The 9,879-nt window shown below is 47.8% G+C and overlaps 1 protein-coding gene across 1 annotated transcript in view; it reads left to right on the plus strand.

Moving 5' to 3' along the window:
- LOC123970314 (son of sevenless homolog 1-like) overlaps positions 1 to 9,879 on the plus strand; it is a 35,518-nt gene that overhangs the window by 1,563 nt on the left and 24,076 nt on the right. The window contains 7 exon segments of the mRNA XM_046048306.1: positions 603 to 728; positions 5,460 to 5,591; positions 5,673 to 5,837; positions 5,911 to 6,120; positions 6,214 to 6,357; positions 9,179 to 9,289; positions 9,671 to 9,769. Coding sequence (XP_045904262.1) covers positions 603 to 728; positions 5,460 to 5,591; positions 5,673 to 5,837; positions 5,911 to 6,120; positions 6,214 to 6,357; positions 9,179 to 9,289; positions 9,671 to 9,769 — 987 coding nt within the window.

The following is a 9,879-nucleotide window of genomic DNA, read 5'->3' on the forward strand; positions in this document are numbered from 1 at the left end:
ACACAGAACCCCAAACACAGAACCCCACATTAACAAACAGGCCTGCTGGTTCCTTACCTGCAGAAGGTACCACACACACACACACACACACACACACACACACACACACAGAACCCCAAACACAGAACCCCCCATTAACAAACAGGCCTGCTGGTTCCTTACCTGCAGAAGGTACCACACACACACACACACACACACACACACACAGAACCCCAAACACAGAACCCCACATTAACAAACAGGCCTGCTGGTTCCGTCCCTGGAGAAGGTAACACACACAGAACCCCAAACACACAGAACCCCACATTAACAAACAGGCCTGCTGGTTCCTTACCTGCAGAAGGTACCACACACACACACACACACACACACAGAACCCCAAACACACAGAACCCCACATTAACAAACAGGCCTGCTGGTTCACTGACAGGCTGCACGTGATTCTGTCAGCGGGTCATCAGGCTGATGTGCTTCTTCTTCAGGATCTACTTTGTCTCTCCCTGGTGAAGAGGGTGGGAAACCTTGTGATGACCAACTGAGCCCGATTGGCTGCTGGTGCGGTAGGTAGCGGCCTCAGATAAACGTTGTTCCGTGTTTTGCAGGTACTGAACCAGGTGCACCCTAACCTGGTGTCCCAGCAGGAGGCGCTGCAGTACATCGAGGAGCTGATCCTGCTGCTGCTCAGCATGCTGTGTCAGGCTCAGCCACGCACTGTGCAGGACGTGGAGGTAACGCACACACTGGGGGAGAGACCGGCCTATCATGGGACGGCACAGCGGGAGGCCGCAGTGTCCGATAAAATCCTCATATGTGCTGAAGGAAAGCTTTGAAGGGTTAACGGCTGATCTGAAGAGGTGAAGGACAGCCATCAGAACATCAGAGGTCTTTCAATAGATTACAACAGGCGTAACGACGAGGTCACTAACAGTCCTGCTCCTGCATTCATCAGGAGCTAGTCAACGCGACGCCTGTAATCACTTACCCCGGCTGGTTAATACCAGGTTCTCTCCGTTCTTGCTCCTCGATGATCTGCCTGTTCACACAGATCTGCCCTCACGCCTCCACTGAGCTGGGCCCTCAAGTGTGGTGTATCAGTGATTAGGACAGTGGTGCAGGCTAATCTGTTATATGAGCTTCTTTCACATAACTAGTGCAAACGGAATATGTCACTATTTGTTAAGGTTAACTTAATGAAAATGATAATCATGCCGAACTCTAAACACTATACTGACAGCAGGGGACTCCCTCTTCCTACATTAACTCTTTGCCATTTCATAAAGCGCTGTGGTTAGTAATCCCGTCTCAAACATCAGTATGGTTGAACTGGGCATTCAGAAGAGCCAAAGAGCCGTCTGCAGTCTTTCTGCAGCTGATTGGCTACATTAACAAGATGTAGAATTATTCTGAGCCAATAGAAAGCAGTCACAGCTTCTTCATTAGAGCAACGGATCGATTAATACTGACATAGCAGGCGATGAACGAGTCGTATCCAGATGTCCTGAAAACATGGAGTCCATCTCTGGACCTCATCAACACCTGCTGCTGCTCGTTATCACCACTCTGGATCATTACTGTCGCTATGGAGATACAGGCTGGGGAGGCAGGATATGAAAATGTCTTATAAACTTCAGTGATGTGTTTGTTTAAATACGGAGGAGTGCAGCTGCGTCGTTTGTTTCCAACAATGAATCATCTTTCAGCCGTTTGTTTGTTTTTGAAACACCTGGATTAAATAAAAACACATTCTGTGTTTTCTGTTGTTATTTGTATAATGCTGTGAAACATGCCGGGCAGGACAGGTACCATGAGCGGCACTGACCGGGTACTGACCAGCTCCTTTATTTGTAGAACTATCGGATGTCACCTGTAGTTTAAACGTCTCTCCTTGATGACATCACTGTGAGGCTGAAGGTGATTGGTCTGGTTTGCTTCTTGTTTCCAGCTGATGGAGGCTGCAGTGAGATAACGAGGTGCTCTCTGGTAAAATACCACAGACTGCTGGTGTTTTACCACCCTCCTCCCCCACCCCTCCACCTTTGACCTCTGAACCCCTGACCTCTGACCCCCCCACTGCTCCTCAGGCTCAGATCATGTGTGTGTGCTGTGTTCCTGTTTGGTGTCGAGTCAGTTGATCACACGAGTCAAACACCTGTACTTAGACAGGAAATTCTGGTGTTTTCCATGTCTCTGTGACTAACAGGGACAACAGTTTTTGAAACTGGTCCAGTAGTGAGCGAACGCGCTGCAGTCTGCAACGTATCCCTGATGGCCTGCAGAGAGAGTCGGATCATTTCTCTGTCACTATATCGCTCTCGTCAAAGTTCACCAGACTCATCGACAATCACAAACACTGGAGCTGCTGGTCTGCAGCACTGGACCTGGAGTATCTGTTGTCCCCGTTAGTCATAGACACAAAAACATGGGAAACGGGGTTGAGCAATTCCAAAGGTACTCTTTAACAACCAATCAGAGCTGGTCTCCTGACCTGCAGGTGTTCCCCACAGGATCCAGCTGTGTCTGGTTGTGGCTCCGGTGTCAAAGCCGGGTCACCAAACCAACAAAGAAAAGAATCAGATCACCTTCACAGCTTAGTAACTATCAGTTATCAGAGGGACAGAGGACAGATGACAGACAGTCCTCAGCCAATCAGATAGCGGCACCTGTACGTTCACCCTCCTGGACCCTTGCAGACACCTTGTCCACCTTCAGTACCTGTGTCTCAGGTAAACTCTGGATCCTCCTGTTCTGGTCCAGAACCATGTAGTTTAGGACAGACAGATGTGAACCTGTCCTTAATAATGACAATAGCTGGACCGACGCTTAAACTCACACAGGAAGTTATAGAAGACAGAAGTACACTACGTGGACTAAAGCTGATGATACACGGGGCAACTTTTTGAGTAATGTTGCTGGGCAATCTTGCTAGTGGCAAGTCAGACTATGTTTTGAACGGATAGCGGCGGTGCGGGGAGTGTGACGGAGTGGTGGGGGGAGGGGATTATGGTAGTAATCTTTACTCATTACCATTGATGGCAACGCTGCCCTGCATGATCGCTCTAAAAGTTGCTCCGTGTATCATCAGCTTAAGTGCTGGGACACAGCTCCACATTAGACCTGCAGGAGCTTCTATGCTATGGGCTTGGTCCCCCTTTGCAGTGTCTGAGGGAAGTTTGGCCGTTCATCCAGAGGAGCGTTTGTGAGGTCAGGCACTGATGTTGGACGAGAGGACCCTGCGCGCAGTCTCCATCCCAAAGGTGATGGATAGGGTTGAGGTCTGGGCTCTGAGCGTCAGTCAAGTTCTTCCGCACTAAAGTCATCCAGCCACGCCTTTATGGACCTGGCTTTGTGCACGGGGGCACAGTCAGAACAGAAAAAGGTCTTCCCCAATCTGCTCCCTCAGAGTTGGAGGCGCAGAATTTTCCAGAATGTCTCGGTAAGCTGAGGCTGACCACAGAAAACAGCCCCAGAGCATTATCATCCTCCACCCAGCAGGCAGGCAGGTAACGTCCTCTGCGGTGACTGAGTCAGCAGAGCGTTGGCCACTTTTACACACTGTGCGCGTCAGGACTCGGTGATCCTGCTCCGGAACGTGGTCTGCCACCTCATGGTGCTGTGGTTCCTAAACGCTTCCACGTTGCTGAAATACAACTTACACAGCTGATTGGCTGAGGGAACACCTGGACGCAGGCAGGGTTCTGTAGTTTAATCTGCAGAAACCTGTTCAAAGGGTCCAATCAGAGCAGAGGACAGGTGTGTCCTGCAGTGTGATCAACGGCACTCATCTTCACCCAGATGTGTCTGCTGGGTGCTCAGCAGTGCAGATCTTTAGACCAGTACAGTCCAGATCTTTAGACCAGATGGGTCCAGAAGTTTAAACCAGTACAGTCCAGATGTTTAGAGCAGATGGGTCCAGATGTTTAGGAGCAGATGGGTCTAGATCTTTAGAGCAGTACAGTCCAGATCTTTAGACCAGATGGGTCCAGAAGTTTAAACCAGTACAGTCCAGATGTTTAGACCAGTAGGGTCTAGATCTTTAGAGCAGATGGGTCCAGATGTTTAGACCAGTACAGTCCAGATGTTTAGACCAGTACAGTCCAGATGTTTAGGAGCAGATGGGTCCAGATGTTTAGGAGCAGATGGGTCCAGATGTTTAGGAGCAGATGGGTCCAGATCTTTAGACCAGATGGGTCCAGAAGTTTAGACCAGTACCGACAAGATATTTAGAGCAGATGGGTCCAGATATTTAGACCAGTACAGTCCAGATGTTTAGGTGTAGATGGGTCCAGAAGTTTAGACCAGTGCAGTCCAGAAGTTTAGAGCAGATGGGTCCAGATATTTAGACCAGTACAGTCCAGATCTCTAGACCAGTACAGTCCAGATCTTTAGAGTAGATGGGTCCAGATGTTTAGGAGCAGATGGGTCCAGATGTTTAGGAGCAGATGGGTCCAGATGTTTAGGAGCAGATGGGTCCAGATGTTTAGGAGCAGATGGGTCCAGATGTTTAGGAGCAGATGGGTCCAGATGTTTAGGAGCAGATGGGTCCAGATCTTTAGAGCAGTACAGTCCAGATCTGTAGAGCAGTACAGTCCAGATCTGTAGAGCAGATGGGTCTAGATCTTTAGAGCAGTACAGTCCAGATCTATAGAGCAGATGGGTCTAGATCTTTAGACCAGTACCGTCCAGATCTTTAGACCAGATGGGTCCAGAAGTTTAAACCAGTACAGTCCAGATGTTTAGAGCAGATGGGTCCAGATCTATAGAGCAGATGGATCTAGATCTTTAGAAGTACAGTCCAGATCTTTAGACCAGATGGGTCCAGAAGTTTAAACCAGTACAGTCCAGATGTTTAGAGCAGATGGGTCCAGATGTTTAGAGCAGATGGGTCTAGATCTTTAGAGCACTACAGTCCAGATCTTTAGACCAGATGTTTAGAGCAGTGCCGTCCAGATGTTTAGGAGCAGATGGGTCCGGATGTTTAAAGCAGATGGGTCCGGATGTTTAAAGCAGATGGGTCCGGATGTTTAGACCAGTACAGTCCAGATGTTTAGAGCAGATGGGTCCGGATGTTTAAAGCAGATGGGTCCGGATGTTTAGACCAGTAGGGTCCAGATGTTTAGAGCAGATGGGTCCAGATCCTTAGGAGTAGATGGGTCCAGATCCTTAGGAGTAGATGGGTCCAGATCCTTAGGAGTAGATGGCTCCAGATCCTTAGGAGTAGATGGGTCCAGATCTATAGAGCAGATGGATCTAGATCTTTAGACCAGTACAGTCCAGATCTTTAGACCAGATGGGTCCAGAAGTTTAAGCCAGTACAGTCCAGATGTTTAGAGCAGATGGGTCCGGATGTTTAAAGCAGATGGGTCCGGATGTTTAGACCAGTACAGTCCAGATCTTTAGAGCAGATGGGTCCAGATGACTCTGGTTCCTGTCCTCACCCGTGCTCCCCCTGTTCCTCTCAGGAGCGAGTTCAGAAGAGTTTTCCTCACCCGATCGATAAGTGGGCGATCGCTGACGCTCAGGCCGCCATTGAAAAGAGGAAGAGGAGGAACCCGCTGGCTCTACCTGTGGACAAGATCCACCCCCTGCTCAAGGTACACCTGTCACTATCATCACTGCCATCATCCTCATCATCAGACTCTAACGCTGTTTCCCATGATGCCTTGTGTTGGCAGGAGGTGCTGGGGTATAAGATTGACCACCAGGTGTCGATCTACATGGTCGCCGTGTTGGAGTACATCTCTGCCGACATCCTGAAGCTGGCAGGAAACTACGTCAGGAACATCCGGCACTACGAGATCTCGCAGCAGGACATCACCGTGGCCATGTGTGCAGACAAGGTACGGAGAAGCCAGGAGGTCAGTGCGTCTCTCGGTGTCACCTGGCTCTTTCTCACCTGTCTGTCTGCCGCAGGTGCTGATGGACATGTTCCACCAGGACGAGGAGGACATCAGCGGCTTCCCTCTGATGGACGAGGAGCCGTCAGCCAGTGAGGAGCAGAGTTACTACGAGCTGGTGAGGAGCTTCATGTCGGACGGCCGGCAGTACCTGAGACAGCTCAACCTGCTCATCAAGGTGTTCAGAGAGCCCTTCAGCTCCAGCCACATGCTCTTCTCTCAGCACGTACGTACCTGATCACCTGACCCCCCGCCCTCCCCCCCCCCCCCCCCCCCCCCCCCCCCCCCCCCGCAGTCTGACCCCCTGTCTGTGTGTTAGGATGTGGACAGTATCTTCAGTCGGATAGTTGACATCCATGAGGTGACTGTGAAGCTGCTGGGTTTGGTGGAGGACACGGTGGAGATGACCGATGAAGGCAGTCCTCATCCTCTGGTGGGAAGCTGCTTCGAGGACCTGGCTGAGGTTTGTACCAGCGTGTGAGATATTTTTATTGTCTTTGAATTTGACCCTTTACTCTACTGCTTTTTGAAAATAAGATATAAAACTATGAAGGTGTAGGAAGAATGAAAATGGGGCACGTTCAGCTCCGTTGGTAGAGCGCGCCTCACGTACAGGAATGAGTCCCTGTGGCGCAGGTTCGAGTCCAGCCTGAGCCCCTTTGCTGCATGTCCCCCCCCATCTCTTTCCTCACTCTATCCACTGCTCTGTCAAATAAAGGCACACACTGGATAAATAATAGAATAGTGGTTATTATTACTATAATTTAACCTCGGGGCCCCACTCTCCCTCTCAGAGAACTGGTTAATCACCTCAATCAGTCTTAAATATACTAAACTATCAATTTGGAATCTGATTAGTTATTAAATTAATAAAGATAATTAATGGCTTTTGGGATTTCGTAGCAGAGGTTGGCAGGTCCCTCGTGGATGGAGCCAGGCGGAGCAAAATTCTGGTTCTGTGGCTGTGTGGTGATACAGGTGAGGGGGTCGGGTGAGTCCCTGCCAGAGCTGGACCGTTAATTGAAAAGTAATCGAAACTGAAATTCATAGCCTCTAACCGACGTAATTTCTCCATGTCGGTTATTTACTCTAGGTAATATTGTGTGTACCTTAAGTTTAAAACTAAACGCACAAGCCCGAGTTACAACCAGTGCGCTGTTTACCAGTATCGGAGGCTGAGTGGGGAACTCCGGTGTTGACGGAGAATTACTAATCACAACAACAGTTATCTCTGAGCGCTTTTCATAAAGAGCAGGTCTAGACCGTACTCTGTGATGTTATTTACAGAAGCCCAACAGTTCCCACCAAGAGCAGCACTAGGCGACAGAGGCAAGGAAAAACTTCCTTTAAGAGAGGGGAGGGAGGCAGCCTACACAATATCCACACAGAGGTACAGACAGTAAAGGTGATGTTGCTATAGACTAAATGAAAAATGGTACAGATATTTATAGCAATGTTAATGATAATAATCGTAATGTTAATGATTATAATAACAATAATAACAATAGGACTGTAGCAAAGGGTGTCAAGCAGGAACACGGGGGCAGCAGGTGACCCGCAGCCACAGATCCAGACTCCACAGCTCCAGAGCCAGAAACACCTGCAGGAAGTGATAGGAGGAGAGAGGAGAGGGACGAGAAAGCACAAGACTACCGGAGAGGGGAGAAGTAACATGCAATAATGGGATGAGGTTGCATACAGAGGGAGAGAAAGTAGAGGAGAGAGGTTCATAGGTGCATTCTGGGAGCGCAGTGCTCTGGTGAGGTAGTAAGGGCGGCTGTGGCTCAGGAGGTAGAGCGGGTTGACCGTTAATCGGAAGGTCGGCAGTTCAATCCTGGCTCCCCCAGGCTGCATGTCGAAGTGTCCTTGGGCAAGATACTGAACCCTGAATTGCCCCTGGCTGCTGTTTCTGATTTTCGCAATATTACGTAGGTGAAAAAAGGCGGTCCTTGAAATTTGCTTAATGTGAGACTTAAACGACATGTCCTGATCAAAGATAACTCCAAGATTCCTCAAAGTGGTGCTGGAGGCCAGGGCGATGCCATCAAGGGAAACTATATCTTTAGATAATGCGTCACGGAGGTGCTTAGGCCCCAGAACAATAACTTCAGTTTTATCTGAGTTTAACATTAGTTAATTACAGGTCATCCAGGTTTTAACATCCTGAAGGCACATTTGAAGTTTAGCTAACTGATGAGTTTCATCTGGCTTTATCGATAGATATAACTGAGTATCATCTGCATAACAATGAAAGCTTATGGAATATTTCCTGATAATATTGCCTAAAGGAAGCATATATAAAGTGAAGAGGATTGGTCCGAGGACAGATCCTTGAGGAACTCCATGAGTAACTTTGGCGTGCATGGAGGACTCATCGTTAACATGTACAAACTGAAATCGATCTGATAAATAGGACTTAAACCAGCTTAGAGCGGTTCCTTTAATGCCAATGAAATGTTCCAGTCTCTGCAATAGGATCTGATGGTCAATGGTATCAAATGCAGCACTAAGATCTAATAAAACCAGTACAGAGACAAGTCCTTTGTCTGATGCAATAAGGAGGTCGTAAGTAATTTTCACCAGTGCTGTCTCTGTGCTATGATGAGCTCTAAATCCTGACTGAAAATCCTCAAGTAAACTATTGCTCTGTAGAAAGTCACACAGCTGTTTGGTGATTGATTGAATTGAACCTCAAACTGAGTATTTTTTGTTTGCTTACTGGGATAGAGAAAGATGGACTCCAAGGAGATTAGAACTGGGATATGAATTCATTCATTGGTGGTTGAACTGGATTTTGTATTGAGCGCTTACTGTATAACACACTGTGGTGAACTTAGTTCTTGTGATCTGTAGGTAGGCCGACCTGATGATATTAGGTCTTTATCATATAAATTGAATGCCATGACTTGACTCTTATATTATCTTTCTCATATTATTAAAATTTGATATTTCTTCTCCACCAGAGCTTATTATAATAATTCATGCAATTAATGCATCACCTAATTTCATCGTAACACAGGCCTGACCCACAAGAAAGAACAGTGTATGTTGAATCTAGCTAATATTGTGTTGGTCAGACTATACACTGATTTACTGCTTGTCTATTTTGAATAATACAGAAGGTAAAGAGCTTAAAAATTAATCGCTTATTAAATTGCAATCGCAATATTGGTAAAAACAAATTGCAATTAGATTATTTTCCAAAATGGTTCAACCCTATTGATGATAATGCATCTCAGGTGTGTGTGGTTGACTGACTGGCTGCTGTGTGAATTGATTGACAGGAGCTGGCCTTTGACCCCTATGAGACGTACGCTCAGGACATCCTGCGCTCTGGTTTCCATGAACACTTCCTGAGTCAGGTGTCCAAACCAGGAGCTGCCTTCCACCTCCAGGTAAGCCGCCCCCCTCCCCTCTGAAATCACAGGTGTTCAGGCTCCACCTCTTTACTACTTTATTATCAGGGCGCTACTTTGACTGAATACCTCCCAGAATTCCCTGTTCTGTGATGACCTCTCATGTTTGAACATTATATAATCCATCATAAATCCATGTCATAAGACATTTTCATTTTCTAAAAAAGAAAGTCGACTACAACTCCAAGGGTGCATTTCACCAACACGCTGCCGGTCACAGAGCTTTCGGGTCCGATCGAACATTTAGATTCTGGCTCCTCCTCAGAAACAGCAGCTGAGGCTCATGGGTACTGTAGTATTTATACAGAGATGTCAGAATTGCAAATAATGTGGTGGTGATGATGATGTCTCTGTCTTCAGTCCATCTGTGAAGGTTTCAAAGAGGCGGTTCAGTACGTTCTGCCCAGACTGCTGCTCACTCCAGTCTACCACTGTCTGCATCTGTTCGAGATCCTCAAGGTGAGACTACCGCACCCGCACACACTACCGCACCTGCATCACCCCACCTGCATCACCGCACCTGCACGCATCACCGCACCTGCACGCATGCATCACCGCACCTGCACGCA

Source organism: Micropterus dolomieu, linkage group LG04, assembly GCF_021292245.1.
Source record: "Micropterus dolomieu isolate WLL.071019.BEF.003 ecotype Adirondacks linkage group LG04, ASM2129224v1, whole genome shotgun sequence".
In the NCBI taxonomy this organism is placed as follows: Eukaryota; Metazoa; Chordata; class Actinopteri; order Centrarchiformes; family Centrarchidae; genus Micropterus; species Micropterus dolomieu.